Raw genomic sequence first — 22,220 nt, forward strand, 5'->3', positions numbered from 1 at the left:
TCGATTCAAAAAAATGCCCGAAATATGTATTCAAAATTTGCTTCCATTAAAATTTTTCAACTCATATTTGATCCAAGAACACGTTCATTTAAAAATTAATTAGTTTTAAAAGAACGTAATTAAAAAATTAAAATTATTTGAATTGATCGAGCTTAAACAAAAATATAATTTAAAAAAAAAAGTAAATTAAAACGACAGGTGGCGCAATATCGAATAGGGAACAAGATGGCGTCGAGTGTGCCATACGAGAAAAATGATCAAAACAAGAGATCTAATGGACAGAAAGACGGAATTCCTACTTATCGTAACGCCGGAGAATACGCTAATGCGGTTAATCAATGGCTATGGCAGTGTTATTATTGGCAATGTTTCTCGGCTTCCATTCCCACGCTGGTTTTGCAGTCCTGGTATCAGGCTCAGAATAGTTCCAACACGCCGGATTTCAATAGGAATTTCCCGAATTTCGTCCCAAATCAGAATTTATCGACCAATCTACAACCCGTTAACAGATCTCAACAAGCCACAAATAGACAAATTCCCGTTCAAGGTCTGTATTCGGTGTGTAGGTTACGTTTGCTATGTAGACTTAAATCTACACCCCTAATCTATAGGTCCGTTTCCTTGTCAAGCAGGTAAGCAAGACGTAGATCGTTTCATATGAAGCGAACTACGTCATTGGCTTGCTTACTTGGCTCCTTGACGAGGAAACACATCCTATGTAGATGGGGAGAAAATTAAAGGAAGCATCCCTGCATCCCATAGATGCTATGGAGCATTGGTAATTGCACAAGAAAATGCTCTAGCTTTGGGGATACTATAGACAGCTCCTTATGGAATTTCGGGATTTTGAGTATATATTTGAACTCGGGACTGAGGCGAGTTCGACAATACCCTACTTTTTGACTGGAGATCTAAAATAAGAAAGTTATCATATTTATGATTTCTTGTCTTCCACAATGCATTCTATGCCATTTTAGAGTTTTCCACTAGGTAGCACTGCTTATAGTTCGGTATACATTTTTTTTTTTTTTTTTTTTGTTCGAGAACTACCGTGAGTCGGTAACTAGTGACGTTAAACGCTCGGTGGCTCCCCTCTGGGAGGAGTCTGTCGAGAGCGCAAACGGTCGAACGCCACCTAGTGGAAAACTCTAAAATGGCGTAGAATGCATTGCAAAAGGCAAGAAATTGTAAATGTGATAACTTTTTTATTTTTCGTCTCCGGTCCAAAAGTAGGATGTCGTTGAACTTGTCTCGGTCCCGAGTTAAGGTGTATACTCAAAGTCCCAAACTTCCATAGGATGCAATTTATACAACAGCCCTGTTTTCTTCTTAAATTGTCTTCTTATAGTCATTTGAATGTAGCCAGTACTTGGAGTCATGTGATTCCTTTATGAATATCAGAGACTCTTTTCAAATGAGTACCTCAAAAATCATTCTCTGATTTTCATTTGAAAGGGGTCTTTATGCTTCTTCCTAGAGCTGAATGGAGGAAACATAAAGAGAAATCTTATGTCTAAGCACACAAATGTATGCCTTGTCACAGCAATTCTGACACACACACACACACACCCACCCCTTTTGTGAGATCTGCCAATCACTCCTGATGAAATTAATCTACACTCTTTTAGGAATCAAAAATAAACTTACTTATTTAATCTTTTTAAGAATTCTTATTTTTTGAATCTCTTAATACAAAAACAGAACATCTTATAAAATAAGTTCACATGTAAAGAAATTGATATCTGTGGACATCACATCTGTATGGCATCTCTAGATATGGTATGGCATAAATGAGCCACATTATGGGATTGCCAGATGCTGTAGTACGTAAATAAATTTGTAGTAAATAAAATGAACTGAAACTTGCCTATACCATCGATTAGAACGTTATAATGAAGGATTTGTCTTAATGTTAGAACTATTGTTTAATTTTCAGTTGTGCTGGATCATTGGCAGTTTCTAGAGCAAGATACACAAGTCAGAATTGTAAGATCTTTACCTGCTGCTGTACTTCTGTTTCATAGAAATGGGTGTTGTAATTGATACACTCCTTACAGTTTTAAAGACATTGCTGTTTAAATAATGCGTTTAAGCAAAGGAAATGTAAAGGTTCCATAGACGCAATATTTAACTTTAATATTACAGCATTATTTTCTACTGAAAATGATTTCTTTGCTTTCCAGTGAAGCATGAAAGAGCTTAGTCCTAGCATACACAATACCTTTTCTTTAGATTTTCTTTATCTCTTTTTTAAAATTTGTTAGAATTTATTAAGTATGCAAATCAATAATCAGTATAAATTTTTGAGATTGCAATTTTCTTTATTTTAATTAATATTGCACAAAAATGTAGTAGAAGTGACTAATAATGGAGATGAACATATGAATCCAGAGTGTAACTAACTGTGTGAGCTAGAGCAGTGATTTTCAAAGTTATTTAACTTGTGGACGCTGAAACCAACTCACAGATGAAGTACAGACATATGCTTTCATTCACTTCTTATTTCTGTAATTATCACCTTAAATGTGTACCATTATATTTTATCTATCTGATAATGTAACATAAGAGACATGTGTGAAAATATTTTTCCTCCAGATAAATGGCATAAAATTACATTTTGGAAAAGTGACTAGATCAGTCTAAGGACCATCTGGAATGTGATTTTGGACTGCTAGTGATCCACAGACTGTAGTTTGAGAACTGTTGTGCTAGAGAATAATGTAGTGCCATCGTTTGCTGATTATTATCAGTTATTTGCTTTCAAAATCCAAAACTATTGTTATAATCCAAAGAAGTTATACAGTTAAGAAACCAATAAAATGTTATCACTACTCTATAAGAATATAGATTAAAATGTGTAATTTTATTGCTGCATAATAAAGTATTTTCTTTAATAAAAAATAATTTTGTTGTACTGTAAAATAATATAACATCCTTGCTTTAGTTATATTTTAACATTAATTTTGATTATTTGCAGGACAAGAGTTCCTTGTACCTTCGTTATGGAAGAGATTTGCAGCAGAAACAATTGACTTTTTTATATTGTTAGTATTAAAAATAATGGTCACATACATTGCTGTAGATTTTTTTGAAATTGTGTAAGTACAACAAGATTCTTTTTTATTGTTAAACAGTATTCGTTAATATAAAATGTGTTGTTTTTTAATAGAAATTTAGATAAATATGATTTAAATTTAATAAGAGATGAGAAAATGGACATTAAGGCAGCCTTAGAAGTGACATCAGAAATTGTTACTTTGGAAGTGATACATCGTTTGGTCGTTTGTATATTTGAGGTAAGATTTTCTTGAAAGTACAGCATGTTTGTTTTCTTCAAACATCCTTAGTTTTGTGGATTAATTTTGGGAAAAGAAATGTGAATATACTGTAGACAATGTAGATAACATCATCATAAAATTATATGGAAGTTATGTTTATGATTATATCAAAAAACTTACATAAGCCCAAAGTTAAGTAAATTAGGGGTTTGACTGTCTGCAGATAATTTAGAGGTATCATCTAAAGTTCTGTCAAGTCCGATATTAAATAATAAACTTGATTATAATCTTATTTTTAAGCAGTTAGGACATTCTAGATGGTAATTTAACAATTTGTCAGAATTGTTTGAGCTATTTTCTAAAGTGAAATTGGTGATAGATGTTATCAGTTGTAACTAAGTTGATGATAGATTATATGTTCTTAATAAGAAAAAATAGGTAGAGAAGGGTTTCCTATAGACATTTTTATTTCTGTTATGTGGTTAATCTTAATTTTATGACTTGCAGAGTTAAAATTTGTAGTCAATGAATGTGTGACATCTACTCTGTATATGAAATACTTAACTTAAGAACACAAAAACAAAAATAATAGGAACAGCAGCAATGGCAATCAATGAATTATCATGAAATTTTTCAGCAAGTAAACAAATCCTGTGTGTTAAGCAAACAGTTCTATTAAATATATTTTATATAATTTAAATAGAATATTTGTTCTTTGCCTAAGAACTGTTATTTTCCTTTTTTTCTTTATATTAATTATTTATAATATCAACACACCAGTTACTCTTAGATGAAAAGTGTACTACTAAACCTGGGTTTACCCCAAATCCCAAATATATTCATACACATGTATATAAAGAGCTGTGAATCACAAAAGTTTGGAAACCACTGGATTATATAATGATATGTTTGTCACAAGTGAATGCTACATGCATGTATTTTCACAAATGACAAAATATCTTTCTTCTAGAGCAGGGATGGGCAACCTGCGGCCCTCGGGCCGCATGCGGCCCGCAGTAATATTTTTTGCGGCCCGCGTGGCATAAAATATGAATAAATATATCAATTTCCCAGCTTAATGATATATTCAACAAAAATTCAAACGTTATTTTCTACAACTTATATTTGTGAAAAGTTTTTTCGCAATGAATTTAGTAAAAATTAAAACAAGAAACCGGCTAACAGACACATCGAAACTAATTTAAAACTAGCGGTGACTAATATTTAACCAAATATTTCCAATATATTATGTTTAAATTGGTGCCAGAAGCTATATTAGGTATACATATGCTAATTTATAATTATATATGAATAAAGAATTGTGATTTACCGACAGTTCCCCCTCTTTTCTCTTGTGTGCGCCCGCGTCAGTTCAAAAGTTTTGAAATGCGGCTCTTACGTAGAAAAAGGTTGCCCATCCCTGCTCTAGAGCTAGTGTAAATAATGTAAAATGTGTTACAAGATCATTGGATTATTTATTTGCAATTGTAAACATAAATATTATCTTCTATGTACACATCATTCATGCTTGTAATATCATTTTGGGTGTTTGTAGAGAGAGATTCTCGATTATGTACTGTACAATACTTGATTTATAAGAAGCATCTTTTGGAAGAGTAAATTGAAAAAAAGCTTTTAAAAAATTTATATTTAATACAATGGACCTACATATTTAAGTTCCATTACCTAATTACACCAGTTATTTTTCAAATTCAAGTGGAATTTTTAACAGTTGCACTTGTTTTATTGGCATTTCATAATACTGCTTTCTCCATTAACAAATTATCGTCTTGGTGGCGTCTAAGATTTCATTCTGCACTCTATTCTTGTGTTCTTTGATATATTGCACTATTATTAACTTTAATTCAATAGCATAATTTTGCTTTGATCTGTTCATTATATTTTAACTTTGCCAACTGTCTGTTTTGCACATGACATATTGCCATTCTAAGCTGACATTTCAAGATATTTACAAGGAAACAAAGTGCATCTTATAAGCCAATAAATATGGTGTTTTTTTCTTATTGTTGTTATTTTTTTAATATAAATTTATATTAAAAATGTTTGTTACCATCATTGCTATTGACAACATATCTTCAAACTATTCAAGCAATGATGGCAATGTGTATAGTTAAAGTGGTTGCACAAGGTAGCAAAATAAAGTCAACATAAATGGTTACACCAATCATTTTCTTTATTCTTGATAATTAAGATATGTAATTGGTTTAACCTGTTGTCAGTGTTCAATGTTATCTTAATTTTGCTGCCATGTGCATCAATCTGTAGTCTTTTGACATTATTCTATATTAAAGCAATTACAGTTGCCTAACAGCCTTTGCTTTTTGATATTACATTTTGTAACATCTAATCTCTAATCTGTTTCTATTGAAAGCCCAGATAGTTTTCTATCGTTGCATTACATAAATGAGGGTTTGGTTAGTGCCAGGTCTGGACTTTATGTGGGCAGTAAGTAACGGAAAATTGTAAATTAATCAAAAACCAAAAATAATTACTATATGTAGTAACGAAAAATCTATTTATTCTTCTAAGTCCAAATATATATAGTAATAAAATAAAGTTAGCAAAAATTTAAAATATCATAAAAAGATTCAATTGTAGAATTTCGTTAGATGGCAATTTTATGAAAAGTTATTTGAAGACATAGTCTGTCCAAAACTAGTAACCACCATTTATTCACTTCTAGTGTTCCAGAATACAAACATTTGACAACTCAACCTTCCTTTTTAGGCTGCTTGGCCATCAAATTTAAAAAACATCCTTAAAAAAAAGAAACACAGAAAAATATTCAATTAAAATTACAAATTTAAAATTGGAACTGGCTGATTTTACTGACATCTACATTTTTTTTTCATCCTTACCGCTTGGGGATATTTGAGCTTTATATCTACTGAGGAAAAGACAAGAAATTACAATCGAAACTTTTAAAAAGATTCGTCGCCAGGGGAAAGTTAAGAAAATCTACATTTACCAGCGCCTTTTCCTTATTAGTTAAATATAAAGTTCAAATATCCCCGCGTGGTAAGGATGGAAAAGAAAAGAAAGATGTCTGTAAGATCAGCCAGTTCCGATTTTAAATTGGTAATTTAATTGGATATTTTTCTGTGCTTTTTTTCAAAGGATGTTTTTTAAATTTGATGGCCAAGCAGCCTAAAGAGGAAGGTTGAGTTGTCAAATATCTGTATTCAAGAACACTAGAAATGACTAAATGGTGATTACCAGACTGTCTTCAAATTAATTTTCATAAAATTGCTATCCGACAAAATTCTACAAATAAAAAGATATTTTATCAAATCCAAAAAACCAAATCTTATAATATAATCAAGATGGATTGATGATAATAATAATAATAATAAGTGCAGAGCCTAAATGGTTAGGAGTTGAAAGTTGAAATTTAGTACACAGGGTATGTCATGAGAATGCACACTAAAAAGAAAGTTTTGAAAATTTCCCCTGCGGAGAGGAGGGAATGGGTTAAGGATTACCCGAAGAACTCGGCTTCTACTGTACTATTTTAGATGCGGTTTTTTGCACAAAATTGAACGTATTTTTAGACCTGTCTAAAAATTCTCTAATTAGCTTCGGAAGAGGGCGAACCTAATTCTTTGCAACCGGTGAAAACGGGTAAGATTGGCTATATAACTATAAAGGTTATCTTACGTAAGGGTTTGTTGCACCGAATGACCAATCTAACACATTTTAAAAATTCTTTATTCCTCGACTGTTTTAAAATTTTGTAAATGTGTTAGATTGGGTGGTATGATAAACTCTTACATAAGATAACCTTTGTAAATATAAATCAAATACTATAATATAATATAGTGAGTTATAAGTACTAATATCTAATATCTTAATCTTTGCGATATTCAGGGCTCATCTGCTAGTATATATATATATATATACGTGTGTGTGTGTGTGTGTACAAGAAATGTTTCTCGACACTTGAGGACTTATAAATTATATTATAACTATCCTAGAATTATCTCCATAATAAAACTGACAAGCAAAAATATGAAATCGAAATCTATCAAAAATTCATAAGGAAATCTTACAAATTAACTTTGCCTAACCATAACCAAGAAACTTGATGAATGAAACTTGAAAGCCTTCTTTAAACCTTGCTCAATCCTGAGCTTTGTCTTCTCCTTATAACACTGTTCTGGTGACATTACATGATTACACTCACTCAGTGGCATTCCGTGACATTTGATGATAGGGAAGCTGAGTTTCCATAAAAATTTTAAACAAATACTGGAAATGACAAAAATAAAAAGTTTATTTATTTTAATTCTAAAATAGATAATTGGCACGAAACAGAGATATAAGAACTTGTTTTTATTATTTTTTATAAACTATCTCTATTCGACAATTTTTTCCGCCCAGTCGTCAATTACTTTATCATAAAAATTCCATCAAAGTATTTAAAAGTTCTTTTTCTATTGAAAGCAATGCTGGTGACAACAATCCTTCCTCCGACCGAGTGTTCCTTGCCAATGTATGAATTTGCTTCGTGGTTGAAAAACTGCACTCGACAGAGGCACCGATAGATGGTACCGTAAAAATTAATGATATTAAATCGTATAATTCTTTTAGCACACCTTTGTTCGGATTGTGATTAATTATAATATTTTTTACGTCTAAGAGTGACTCGCCAATATAGTCCGGACACAAATATAAATATTGCAATTTGCTACGTAATTTGGGATAAGTCAAAAAATTCTCCATAAAATTTACTTAAAGAATTAAAACTCTCTTTGGGAAATTGTTTTTCATAGTATTTAAAATTATTAACGTGTAAAATTGATAAAAATTCTAAAGATTTTATGTCTGAAAATCTGTCAATATAATTATAATTAAATATAGCTTTGTAAAGAAACACACATAAAAATAACAAAATATTCTTTAGTTTTTAAATCTTAAAATAATCCACTTAGTCAAATAGCTCCCTATCAGTGGCTAATAGGAAGAATCATTGGAAGTGTTATATGATATTTTGATGTGTAGCATCCACCAGCTAAACCGCACGAGGTTGATGCTCTGTAAAGCATGTGTGAATGCCTGTAATCTGGCTGCTTTACATGATTTAAATATTTTTGCCCCGGAAGCTGACCCATATTCTACAATGTGGTGCTTCCATTGGAAATATGCATATACGAATTTATATTCGAATCTTATCATTGTTTTTCATTTGCATATAAATTTCTAATAAAATAAATAATGCAGTTATAATAAAAGTAATTCAAAGTATATTAAAATAATTACACAATATGTATTTATATTTCAGAAAATACAAAGGAAGCAATGTTTCCACAGCTTGCATGGACGGCAAGCCACTGCACTCACTCGACCCTATTTACATACTTAAGTGGCTAACATTTGTTTAATTCTAGTAATCTTTTTTTAAGTTGCGTCATTGCTTTACATTTAATCTTTCATAATTTTTTTGTTGTGCTTTTTGGTGACAATTTGGGGAGGGAGATCATTCTTTTAACTTCCTGTGGAAGTCTCCCCGAGATGTCTCCAGATTTGACGACATAATTGGTTACCACCAGTTGTCATCATAGTAAGGATAGTTTTAGTTTTAGAATTTTGCTCAGGTGATGTGTGGTAGTCTATCATTAACAGAATAAATGCCCCAAAATAAGAAGAATAACAAACTAAAAGTAATCCCCAAACAAAATAAAATGATTTGGAGTTGACTCCTTACAATTTTATATACATGTCATACTTTGTATTTTAATTTGCATTATTTCCCTTTGCACTATTGCTTTTTCTAGAATTTGGCTTTCAACTTTTAATTAACTAACACTATATTTATTAAATATTAATATAAATTAAGCAAATATGCAAACTGTTATATATTTTTAAAAATGCAGGTAATCTAAGGATGAGGACATACTTTGCGGTAAATATTCGTGGTTTTATTTTTATTCGTCAAGCTAATCTTGACATTCAAGTAATTAACTTCAGTGCTATTCTCCTGATCTAATTCTAGTGTTAGCCCGTATGCATTTTTGTAACAAACTTATAAAAGAATTTTTTATCGACTCTTTCTTCTAATGAGTTGCACTGCACTCTTTCTAATAATGAGTTACACTGAAGTTAATTACTTGGATGTCAAGATTTGTGTGACAAATAAAAATATAACCAAGAATATTTATTGCAAACCAACATCCTGTCTGCACTTCATACCTGCTAACTCAGCAGACCCGTGGACATACTTTACTGTTAATGAACTATTATACATATTTATTGAAATAATTATAATTTCACTCCATAATTTTGCAAATATTTCATTACCATTCTACTTAAACAAATCATAAAAACAACAAATGGCCAAGTTCTTTCTGACTTTCTTTGTCTTTGGAGTTCATTTCACCAAAAGTGAACTTTTCAAACTCACATTTTAACATAACTTCTTATTTGGAACACCTTTACTGCAGTTTAAATTGAAACTGAGTCCTTCTCACTCACGACATCTCAGATAACTCTTGATATTCATTCAATTCAAAATATCTTCATATTTTTTCATTTGCTTATCTGCATCTTTTTTTTTCCACCACCCATTCCCAGACAGCCAACAAAGTATCTACATCTTTAATATTGATAACTACTAAAATTTTCTTCATAAATGTTTTGGCTACCCACCAGTAACTCCTCTGGCTTTGATGTAAAATATGTGCGCCTCCTCCTACTGTATCTTGTAAACTCTGCTCAGTTCTGCTCCATACATTTGTACTTATCACTCCCTGAGGTCCCATATGCTGTTCTGTTTTTCTTAAATACCAATGTCACATCCTCTCTCAGTCTTCTGCCAGATGTTCTTGCCCTGCCATTTTGCATAGTAAACAAAACAATCTAAAGGAGCTGTGTATTTTTCATTTACACCTTAAAATTCATTATTAATTTATGCCCTGTACCTAAAATGCTTTATTGAGCTTTAAATTAGTTATTTTTAAAAGTTTTTAAATAGAACTGTACCTCAACTTTGTATCATTAAGCAATAATTTAGTTTAACTTAGTTACAACATTCCTAAAATAACAAATTTTACAAATCTTTCACTTTATCTATTTTCTGAATCATTAAAAACACAAAAACATTCAAAAATACAACATTCGATTTAATAAATAGAAATTAAAGTGAATAGAACCTTATAAACTCAACAAGTGTAAATGAATGATGTGAACAACTTTCTCAGAAACGCCTTGAGCCTAAATGAGTTTTTTTTATCTCTCTTCGAATTTTTGGCTCTTGTTTCTAGTATAATTAAAGTTAATGTCTGTGCACCTGGTAGTATAAGAAATTCATGACTAAGTAATAAAAATGTAAAGAAAAAATTGTTCGTATGACAAAGAACATTATATCGGCATACATAAAACCTTATAAAGTAAGTGTGAATAGAAAATGACTTTATCCAAACTGGCAAGTTACTTTCGTTGGTTGATTACTTAGTCATGAATTTTCTTTTTATTATCAGAAGGATGTTGTGAAATTTTGATTATTTTTTCTAAAAATGGGAGATTTTTCAAACATTTTTTGAAATAGAAACATCTTGTGTAACATTTTATTAAATTTTATATTTGCACAATAAAAACTTTGCAGTATATGAGAAAAATACCTAATTGAAGAGGTATTAAGCTTACTAGCAGATGCTTATGTAATGCAGAAATCTTTCACAACTCTCTGATAAATTGATGTAGTTAGAAAGGCCACAAATGAATAGTTTTGGATAGTTCAGAATTCATGTTTGCTTCTTTATGTACTTAATTTTACATAGTCATAACAAAGTACAATACATGCAGACTTAAGGTAGGTGAATTGTCATACAAATCACTATTGCTGATCAAAGCAAAATGTTGTTTGGCTCATACCACATGACATAGACAGCTCAAATGTGAAGCGGTTTCATTTATGATTAGAAATATTAAGGAAAAAGTTGATCACTTGATCAAACCATTTCAGAAAAAATTTAGATATTTTTAACTCCTAATAAACTTGTGAAACAATCACAAAAGGAGATGAATCAGCAGTTTGTATGCCAATATGGATTTAGTTTTATGGATGACAGATTCAAACCAGTTTTCGTTCTTTTAACTAACTTCGGCTTATATACCGTTTGAAATGAACACAAGATACTTGGTGTTCCCGAGTCTGCAGTATTTTAACTATTGGTTTTATATGTAGTTCTCTACACTGTAATATAGTAGAAGTTGTTTGTCATATCATGTATGTTTAGTGTAAACTCTTCATTCAAAATGTAAAAATAATAGAATTAGGATTAGTTTTTTGAACAAAGTTTCCCAAAAATAAAAAAAAAGGACACAAGTTGATTTTACAAAAGCTGTGAATTGAATAGACATTACTTAATAATTCCAAAAGTTTTATAGTTTTAATTCTCAAATGTAGTTCTGTCTTCATTCTTAAGGGAAAAAGACAGTTTTCTTTTAGTTTAACCTTTTGGCACTTGCACTGTTGTAAAAAGTACAACACTTACTTTTTTGTTATCTTTTTTTTGAGGTTGGTTCGTGCTTCTTCATCTTTTAAGTATTCTTCCATCAATACTTTCTCTAAATGTGTTTGTAAAATAGATACTTAATTAATGGAATAGATGTTTTAATTGAAAAACAATATAGAAAAATAAAAGCTTATATAAATTCATATTAACATATCAAATTAACAAAATAAAATAAAGAAAATTCAGAATGTTGTTAAAAGTAAAACATGATTGCTTGTGGAAAAAATAGTCATGCACTTGGAAAAAGGTTAAAATGCTTCTGTTGCTGTTATCATTTGAATAACAGCAGATGCTGATCTTGACAATTCAAGAATTTGTAGAGATATTATTGCAGATTTTAACTCTCAAATATAGTTCTGTCTTTGTCTTTAAGGTGAGAAAAGGCTATGCTTTTCAGTTTAGAAGGGTGTTTCCTCTTTTTTATCGTCTTTATTGCTAAGAAATTGTACAGAAATATCAAGACATTTGTATTTGTATACTTGTCTACTTTGGACTTTGTCTATTAATAGGACTTATTACACTGGTGTAATTTCTGTTTAGCAAATAGAGGAGATCTTAGTCAAAAAGTCAAAACAAAATATCTTTATTTTCATCTACCAAAGAAGCCTCTATTTGCTAAATGGAAACTACACCAGTGTAATAAGTCTTATTAATAAACAAAGTCCAAAGTAGACAAGGATACAAATAGAAATTGATAAAAGTAAAGACATAGATGCAAAAAGAATTAGTATCAAGACATTGTTTAAAAATCAGCTACTTCATAATTTTTTATAGTATAATTGTTAATTATACTAAATATAATTAACAATCGTGTAATAATATCAGTCCACAGACCTCACATATGGATTCAGTTAACAAAAAAACTCCTTTTGTTTGTTCCTATTTTTAACTCATATCATGCATTAAACATTTTTTTAACTTTTATTTTGTACATACTCTTTTGTGAAATCTAATAAATGTAATTAATTATTTTCAAATTTAAATATTCTTCTAGGCACTCTGCGTCAGTCACGGTACGCTCGCTCCCGGCGGAGCGACTCCCGGCAAGAGTATCATGAGACTGAGAGTTGTTTCCTGTTCGAGCGTGGAACAAATGGATAACAATCACATTAGAGTTATTCCTGCCAGAGATATTGGATTTGGTTGGTACGTATCATTCCATTTTGCATTCATTTTCAAATTTTTTTTTACCTCAGAGATGTGGTGATGCATCGTTTGAGCAAAAATGTATTGTCCTGAACATATCTACCTTGTATGAATGCAGACAAAATCAGTCTTTTTGCTCTAATTTACTGATTTTTTACGACTACTACATTTATTGTTTAATTTCAGGGCCATCGTTCGTGCATTTATTAAGAACGTTTTCATGGCGTTTCTCTTCCCAATTTTTTTTCCCATGTTCTTCTTTCAGTTCAATCGAACTGCCTACGATCTTATCTGTAGTTGCATTGTGGTAGAAGACTTACCTGGCGAGAGACGCAGGCTGTAAACATGTAATTATTTAAAATTTTTATAGGAAAATTATACAAATACGTACATATAAATATGTATTTACACATGTATATATAAAGTTCTTGTTTCGTTAAATTATAATTACAAAAATACATATACACATATATTCAAAACAATCATTTTCTTTGTGTTGGAACGAATGTTCTAAGGACATCATATGTTCTAATCAATTCTTCAAACTTTGGTTATTGTATAATTTAGTTAACTGCTCGTTGCCACTCGTAAATTTATCTTCCTTCATTCTTAAACAGGTTCAAAATTGCTAGCTTACATTCTTATTTTTACATTGCAACCGATCCACACCAAAATGAGATGATCTCTCTCGCCATATTGTAGTATATTTTATATTGTGTATATATTTAGAAATCCCGCTTCTATTTTGTGTATAGCAATAAAGCTTATTTTACTAATTTCCGTTGTTTTATGTGACAGTTTTCGGCCGAAGTTATTACGTAGAAGTATTTCTTTGATTACGGATTTACCAAAATTCCTGCAAGAGATCATCTGGCAATTTTGTTGAAAAGATAACTTTCTTCTGTACAAAATTTATATGCAATTTGAGTTTTATTTTATGCCATTAAGTAAATGATACAAAACTGAGGATATTAATCTTATAAATAAGAGTTTAAGAGCCTTATTTCTATATCATTTACACAAAGAACATTAGAATAGAAATAAGGCTCTAATTTAATATAGATGACGTTTTGCACTTTATTTTTTACTATTAACACGACTTAAGAGCCTTATTTCATCATTTATATCTTGTTTTTGTCATTGCCATACATACACAGAACCTTCTAACAGAAATAAGACCTGTAATTTGTATAAATGATACTTTAAAGAGCTTTATTTCTGTAACATCAATATAGATGAAGTGTGTTATAACAGAAATAATGCTCAGTTTATATATAGATGATATTCTGAATCTAATTTCTTATCATTTACACAATGTAAAGCCTTGATTCCAATTGCAAGTTTCCAGCAGCAAGTACAATAGCAGCAGTTACTATGGTAACAATCACTCTAAGGGCTGTTTCACACTGTCACCGACTGGTCCGACCCGACCGAGCCTATAATCGGACCGACTAGTAGTAAAAGAATTCACACTGAGTACGATTATGTCGGTGGCCGACTCGTAAGGACCAATCGGAACGTGTCTTACAGATCAGAACACTAGCCAATCGTGGTAAGTTTTTCAATTTAAACAGAAAACATGGCCATCTTTGAAAGGTTGTCGTGTGTTCGCGGGCTAACGACACCATTTTAGCATTTTTAATGTCACTTTCTCTTGTAAATGAAATGTATTATGGTGAATTAAAGTAATTCGTTTTGTTAATATCGATAAGTGCCTGCGTATTTCTTAATAAAGTTGTTCTTAAACGAAGCAAATAGACGGAAATAAAAAATCGTTTGTAACTTTTAAACGGTTGATCGTAAGTAATATTTTTTTAATACCAATCGATTCAGCGTATCAAATTACATTTAGATATGTCTACGTCTATTCGTTAATATGAAGTTTAAGACTATTTTTTAGCTGGATACCTTTCGCTTTACTCTAACCAATTATTTTTTTCAATGTCGCCTTTATAATCGGCTCGCCGAATATCATAAAGCCATGGATATTTTCTGACTTCGTTTATTAAAGCTTCCGAGAAAACTTTACCTTCCGCCATTTTCTAACTTCGGATAAATCTAAACTCTGATTGATTACAGCTTCGAAGCTCTCATTGGCTGTAGCTCACCGACTGCTCCGACGCGACTACAAATATTTAACTTTTTAAATCTGTCCGACTGGAACGACCAGTCGGTCGACCGACTGCTGTTGCCATGGTCAATACGACTAGGAGTCGGACCGGTCGGTCCCAGTCGGTCATAGTGTGAAACAGCCCTAACAGTTTGTTGACCACTGAGGAAAATTCTGGTGTCAAATGTTTGCACTAAAACTCACTGCTTTTGATAGCCAAAGTGGAAGTGTATATCTATCATCAGCATGATAATATCAATCTCAAAAGGTGATTGTGCATCTAATTGGCTGATGTTTCAGCATCTCCAATTGACTATTTTCATAGCCACAAACGCTATCACTTCTAATGGAATAAAGTTTTGTAGTGCTGCCACCGTTGTTTGACACTGCAAGTTGAAAATGGGCAAATGGGATCAAGGCTCGAGTCTTCTTTTTTCATTTATATAATTTGAGAACCTTGTTTCATCATAACATAGATGAAATAGCAGCTTTATAATAGAAACAAGACTCTGAATTTGTATTGTATAAATGATTATTTAAGAGCATCTAAATGTAAATTTCCATTAATAATCTTGAAAATTTTACATCTGTTACAGTAAAAATTCTTGTATTTCTTTTTCAAAGATATCAAAGATTGGTAAGTGTTCAGCACTTATACAAAACTTGAAAATGAATCCACTAAAAACAATTATTTATTAACTTACAATTTTGAAAATACACGACTTGCCAAATTTTAAGTAACACACAAGTAATCTCTTCAGCCTCTTCTAGTTACATCTTCTCAAGATCTATAAACAGACTTAAAACTTACAATCTCACTTTATGGATATATAGACACTATTTACATGTAATAAATAAGCATTGTGTTAGTATGCCAACTCTGTTCCCCACGGCCTGTATGGTTTGACTGGTGCCGAAGAACTAGAAGTGGCATGTGAGAAACTCGGTGGTGAATAGGCCATCGCCTCCTCTCCCGTGGATCGGGTACAATCTCTGTTTACGTGCAGGGAAGACGTCGATTCGTAGCGAGAGGTCGATCCCGGATTTTCGGGGATGATCGGCGTTGTGGGAGACCAGGGGTTTGAACATTTGATAGCTAGATCTCTCTGAGCAGCGTAACACTGGAGGTGACTCATGAGCCGCAGTCGTAGAGGATCTTGCAAGTCCATTCCTTCCATTCCCACCAGGTAGCGGGCTATTTCAGAAACACACTCACGAAAACCAATGTTGTGATAATCCATGGAAAATTGATTTGGGTTAGAGTTAAATATGTCGAAACCTGAAAATAATCATTAGTTTATACACTCTAAATCAAATATTAAGAAGATTTGAAGTGTTGATAGAGTGTGCATATCAAAGCTTTCTCTACCTTTGGAATGAAGGGTGCGAAGGTGATCCACAGTCATTTGCAGTATTTCAGCTTTTTCTAACTTAGCAGATCCCTAAAGAAAGGAAAGTGAAATTTTACGACGTTGCAAACAACTTCCAAATTCACGTTTAAATCCAAATTGTTACTCACCTGCTTCTCGAAGGCAGCCGGAACCAAGCGCCTCAATTCCGAAAGAGAATTATTGATGCGATCTCTTCGTCTCTTCTCGATAATCTATATGTATGGAATTTTGTTCGAATTAACACACCACAAATTTAACAGTTTAGCTTCCTGCTTGAACAGTAATGCCCGATTTATGACAATAGTTCATCAAACTCACCCCTCTTCTTCTCTTCCTGGTGACCAGTTGACTTCTAGAATTAATTTGAGTGGCAGATCTGTAATGTAACAATGAAAGAAAAATGATTATTGGGACCACATTTAAAGCTTAAACAGTCTAGTAACAAAGAACAATAATTTTATACATATTTTCTAGGACAGCAGTTAACAAAAGATTGCACCAGAATTGTTTGCAGTTCAGTTGACAACATAGTTTAATCATTCATAACACTTGCATGTAATTGTTTAAGATTGTAGTTAGAATTTGTTACTTCAGTTGGTAAAAATATTCATATATTTCACTCAAAACCTGATAGAATTTCTAGCAGTTTTGAGCTTATCAGCATAAATTATAGTTTTTGTTATAAATAAAGCTTCAGTTGGTGTAGAGTTAACTTTTATCCAATCTAATTTGTCAGATTTTGTTGCAACGTAGTAGTTGTACTATTATATTCTGGTTAAATCTGATGACTAAAGTATGTTTTTAAGCAAACATCAGCCATTAAAACTTTAAAAACAGGATAGAAATTAAAATATAGTCTTGATTGAAGTTTAACAAGAGACAAAATTACATATAAAAGTGAATTTTGTCTCTTGTTAATGTAAACCAACAATTAAACACAAAAATAATAGATAAAAAAGACACTTTATAACTCAAACCAGTTATTATTATTATTATTATTTTTTTTTTGCCATTTTTCTGATTTTGATCTATAAAACTTCCTAGAAAAATGAAACGTCAGCTTCACAATAGTACCTGTTACGCAGCGGCATGCAATAAGTGTTTAAAAAGCGGTGTGGCGACACACGTCGACGGAACATATTCCATTGTTTAGCCGTGCAGAAACGGACGGCATAATTATATCTATGTGGATAATTAACATAAAGTGGAAGCTCTACGATAATTCTTTGAGCAATGCGGTAGATTACAGTTATTCTACCGAGTAACTACATCAATTAAAGGGAGGAATTAACATATGCCAAATATCTACATCAAACAGGAACTGTTAGTTTTAGAATTACTTTTTCAGTCATTAGGTACGCATAACCTTAAATATGCTCTGTTAATTCTACTTAGCAGAGCATACTTAAATATTTAGGGTTTGTGGATATTGATATCATCCAGTAATTCTGTAAACCCTTCCATAAATATCTGTAAACCCCTTAGATCATCTATAATCCTGAAAAAATCTTTAAAGTCTCTCTCCATAAATCTCTAAATACTTTCATAGATATCTATAATTTCTAAAAACTCATTTAAGAACATTCGTAAACATCTAAAATCTTTTATAAACAGCCATAAAACTATTAGAAAATGCCCTAAAATTCTCCATACACATCTTCATGAATGTATAGAAATCCCTAAAACTCTAATATACATTCACAAACTCTTAAAACCTCTCCATAAACACACACAATTCCTGAAAATCGTCTATAAACCCATAAAAAACTGTCAAAACCCTAATACTCCTACAGACAGCCACAAATTCCTAAAATTAAGCAGAATAACGCGCAGCATTTGATCGTTTTAGGGTAAAACTATGTAAAAGTATTAAAATTTTAGCTTAGAGGCATTCTGCGGCTCCATTTTTTTTATTTACACCATGAGTCACCCGCTTTTGTTTCTTGCAAAAACTAGTTTAAGCGTGTAATGCATATAAATTTAAACACCTAGAGCAACAAGGGGTTACCAAATTAAAACCTCGATACTTGCGCGATGGCAAAGGTATCATTTAAAGTGACACCATCGATGGTACGTGCCACCATAGCAACGCCAGGGGTGCTCGGGTTTTAGTAGAACAGGAAGCGCTTCACAATTAAATTTCGCGATTGCATAAGGCACAGATAGGTGTTTCGCAGCATAAGACAGGGTTCTGTGAGTTTAAAAGGGGTTTCGTATAGTAGAATATGTGAAAGAACTTACCCTTTTGAGGGATCGTCTGTGAAGACCTCGTCAAAATCCGACTCCATGTCGCTCGTATCCCGTCTCATAATGTGCCTTACTCGGTCACGCACGTGCTTGTGGCCACGGTTCTCACGCCGCTCGCTCTAAAAACTCGCCCCTGCACCGTCTCCCCATTGGTCCTTTCCGACCGTGACAGATGCACGCGTGGGACGTGACGTCACAGACGTTCTCCGTCAACGCGAATCAGAGTCGAACTTTCTCACAGCTCGATTTCCCCGGGTCACGCTTCCCCCCGCAGACAAAAGTCGAACTGATAAAAATTGGGAAATGATTCGGGGGGACGCAACACAAGGAACTGGCTGATTTCTAATTGGAAAGTTTGTTCGAGTGCAATTGTAGTAACAAAGCAGAAGTAACCGGATCCGGTACGAGGGGGGGTTTGCAGCCTTAACGATAACCTCAAGCGTCGAGGTTGTGCAAGATGTGTGTATACGGCATACGGAGGGCTTTTTGTATGCATCTGTGCGAAGAGACACAAACGTCGGATGTCTGTGTCACTCACCCTTGACACCCCGTTGCATCCTAGGTGATGCCACGTCCGAGTCAGGCACGCGGCGCCACACGTTGCCTAGTTGGGTCGTGGGAACCGAACCCACGTGTTCAACCAACCACTACCAATCGCTGGCATTTTGCCAGTCATGAACTTGACTGGATGAACGGATGTCGGATAACAATCCCTCTGCACACGACGCATCGCTGGACACTACACGATCCGATAAAGGCCCCATTGTGACCTATTAAGGGGCCAACGCATCCGGAGGGCAGTGAAATACAGGGGGGAGAAAAAAAGATGAAGGCGCGCGCGCGCTCACCGGGCCCGGAAATTCGTCTGCACCCCCTCCACACGCACGAAATGGATTGTCACGTAACCACGGAAAATGCACAATTCCCACGGTTCGGGGAGAATGTTTATTTACCGACCTCACCGGAGGCGACTGGAGCACGTGACCGATTTGGCCAGCGTGACGTCACGATCCGACTCCCACGTGACTAGACTACTCAGCGTGGAATTTAATATCGTGATGATGGCCTGAAATTCCCAGATTAGGCTGGAAGCTCTTATCTGAGGCTCATTTTACTCCTCTACGAACACAATTCGTAGGTGGATGGTTCCACGTGCTTTCTTTTTTTTATGTTTTTATTAATTTAAGCACGAGGGGGTTAACATCCGCTTTCTTTTCCCCTACCGTCTCGAGCGGAAGGTCAGAACCCCGAAGGCACTTGCCACTGGACCTCATCTACTTATTCAGTAGCCCTCACCCCAAGGAGGTGCTCTAGACAACTACATTTCTTCCAACAACGGGGTGCCTAAGGCAGATGATGACCCCGAAAGGCCCCCTATCGCTTTAATTTTATTCTTAAGCATCGACGCATTATTCTAGCTCTCGGGGCTCTTCGCGTGCCCTTCTTTCTAGACGAAATTATCAGTTGAAAAACACTAGGAAACGAACTTTGGCATTTTGGGTGAGAGGACGAAATCTCGCCTCTCGTGGGAACCATCTCCTTAATTTTCGAGAATGTGATCCCTCCAGTCATTAAAATTCGATTATTTTAAAGGGATTTTGTATAAAATCTTTGAAATTGATTACTTATCTAAGGGTTTCGTTAACAAATGCCTTCGTGTGTGGTGAATCTGGTCTGAATTTAACTATTTTGTATGATGAAGTGATACTTGCGTGGTCTCTAAAGGAGTTACGTTCGTGTAGAATAATAAACAGGAATAAGAGGTTTTCTGCATAGTTTCCCTGTTTGAGGTGTAGTTTTACATAGGGTTTTTATAACAGTTTCTGTAGGGATTCGGTGTTTAACAGTCTAAAGAGTCTTACAGTTATTAGAAAAATTTATCATTTTACTTTAAAAATTCCTTTGGATTTCCATTAATGCTAATTCTCTCCTTCTCTAACCATGATTTCTCCTGAGTTTCCATCAACTTCTGTTGAATCTGCATTAATAATGATCCCGATATACTGTAGTTTCTAAATTACAAAACAGCACGATATGCTAATTCCTATATTCTTTTGCTATCCCAAATTTCTTAAAATGGTGCGGTTGTTTTCCAATGATTATGACACAATTGGAGATAATTCTGTAGTATTTCCAGCTTGCAGCGTGGCTTAATTTCTCAGAAATTCCATAAAGGAGTGGCATCTTTTAAAGGATACCATTCTTTTGTTCTACAATTGCTGAATTTCTGATCAAATCCACAAGAATTTGTTTCTGCAAGAATCCTAATGTCAAAAAATTGGTTGTGTTTCTTGTTTTTCTTTTGCAAATTCTTGCTTTTTAAAGATTATAATTTCCTGGATTGCATAGTTTATATTTGTACGTGGCATTAATCCCAAATTTGCGAGTAATATTGTTTTGTAAACGAATTCAGTAATAAATTTTGTCGAATTTCCTCTAAAAATGGTTAATTTTTATACAATTGGAGCAATTTCCTAAAAATTGCTAGGTTTATAGAGAGGAATTGGGAAAATTTTTAGAGAAATTTCGTATAAATATATCATTTAAGGAATTTCTTCTTAAAAATTCTTCCCTATCCTTCCTTAAAATCCATGCCACTTTAATAGTTCTTCATGTTTTTCTTTAATTTTATGTAACAATTTTTTTATGGTTCCTTAGGCGAGCATTCTTTTTTGGTAAGATAAATTGGGCAGTTTTTCGTATAATACAGGTTAGTTAATAGCCTAAAGGTCAAGCTAAGAATCGCCTGATTAATGATCACAGGAGGTATCACTAATCAGGAGCAAAGAGCATAAGAATGCATCGGTTTGTATCCTTTGTAACGCACAGAGAGTATCCATGCGAAAAATACTCCCGCTTTTATTGCACAGGTGTATAAAACTAGTGTCGTAAAGCTGCATGACGAAGACAAAGCGCGCATCATTAAGTTTACACGAGGAAGGGGTAGAAGGCTGTTGTTGACTCGAAAGAGCTCATTGATGCGTTGACCCAAATACTATGTTGTCATTCAATACGATAACGACGAAGGGAAATTAATCTGGTGTCTTTACAGAGGCGCTAACGTCCCTCCCTCCCCTACCTACGCTGCTACAATTTATTTTTAGGCTCTCCAAACTCAAGGACTCTACAGGAACACGAGACCTCTTCACCCATTGAATCTAGTTAACTGAACTTTGATCTTCCCCCTCTCAGACAGGTATCTCTGCTCTAGATGAGTGAATTTTATGCCCGACATTGGCCTCCTCCTTAACCTTGTCCTTGCTAGAAAGATAAATTTCTTGTAAAGGATCCAAAGTGGGGTGTTCGCATCCCCACAGCAGTCGTCACCCCGATCGAGTTGGAATTTCTTGTGCGTCATAGCGTTAATTACCCGATGATTACTGATAAAGATCACTGAATATGCTAATTATTATCTGCATATTAGCGGATTTTTCCGATAAGGCCTGGGGCCCTTCAGATAAGCTTTGGAAGTGTTAAGTTTTCAACAAAGCTGTGCCGAAATCAAACATTATTT

The 22,220-nt window shown here is 33.4% G+C and overlaps 2 protein-coding genes across 2 annotated transcripts; one reads left to right on the plus strand and one right to left on the minus strand.

Moving 5' to 3' along the window:
• Nucleotides 1-209: 209 nt before the first annotated feature.
• On the plus strand, nt 210-13,734 carry LOC136968553 (protein FAM8A1). The gene is made up of 5 exons (XM_067262543.1): nt 210-547; nt 2,978-3,098; nt 3,170-3,296; nt 12,807-12,958; nt 13,145-13,734. The coding sequence occupies exons 1-5, from the start codon at nt 226-228 to the stop codon at nt 13,299-13,301; spliced, it is 879 nt and encodes a 292-aa protein (XP_067118644.1). The 5' UTR covers nt 210-225; the 3' UTR covers nt 13,302-13,734.
• Nucleotides 13,735-15,742: 2,008 nt separating this feature from the next.
• On the minus strand, nt 15,743-19,427 carry LOC136968555 (hairy/enhancer-of-split related with YRPW motif protein-like). Its single transcript, XM_067262544.1, has 5 exons — nt 18,701-19,427; nt 16,778-16,835; nt 16,588-16,671; nt 16,438-16,510; nt 15,743-16,347 (listed from the first exon to the last, which is right to left on the minus strand). The coding sequence occupies exons 1-5, from the start codon at nt 18,766-18,768 to the stop codon at nt 15,935-15,937; spliced, it is 696 nt and encodes a 231-aa protein (XP_067118645.1). The 5' UTR covers nt 18,769-19,427; the 3' UTR covers nt 15,743-15,934.
• Nucleotides 19,428-22,220: the final 2,793 nt, after the last annotated feature.

This window comes from Centruroides vittatus, unplaced genomic scaffold (assembly GCF_030686945.1).
Source record: "Centruroides vittatus isolate TY-2023 unplaced genomic scaffold, ASM3068694v2 contig_15, whole genome shotgun sequence".
NCBI classification, from domain to species: Eukaryota; Metazoa; Arthropoda; class Arachnida; order Scorpiones; family Buthidae; genus Centruroides; species Centruroides vittatus.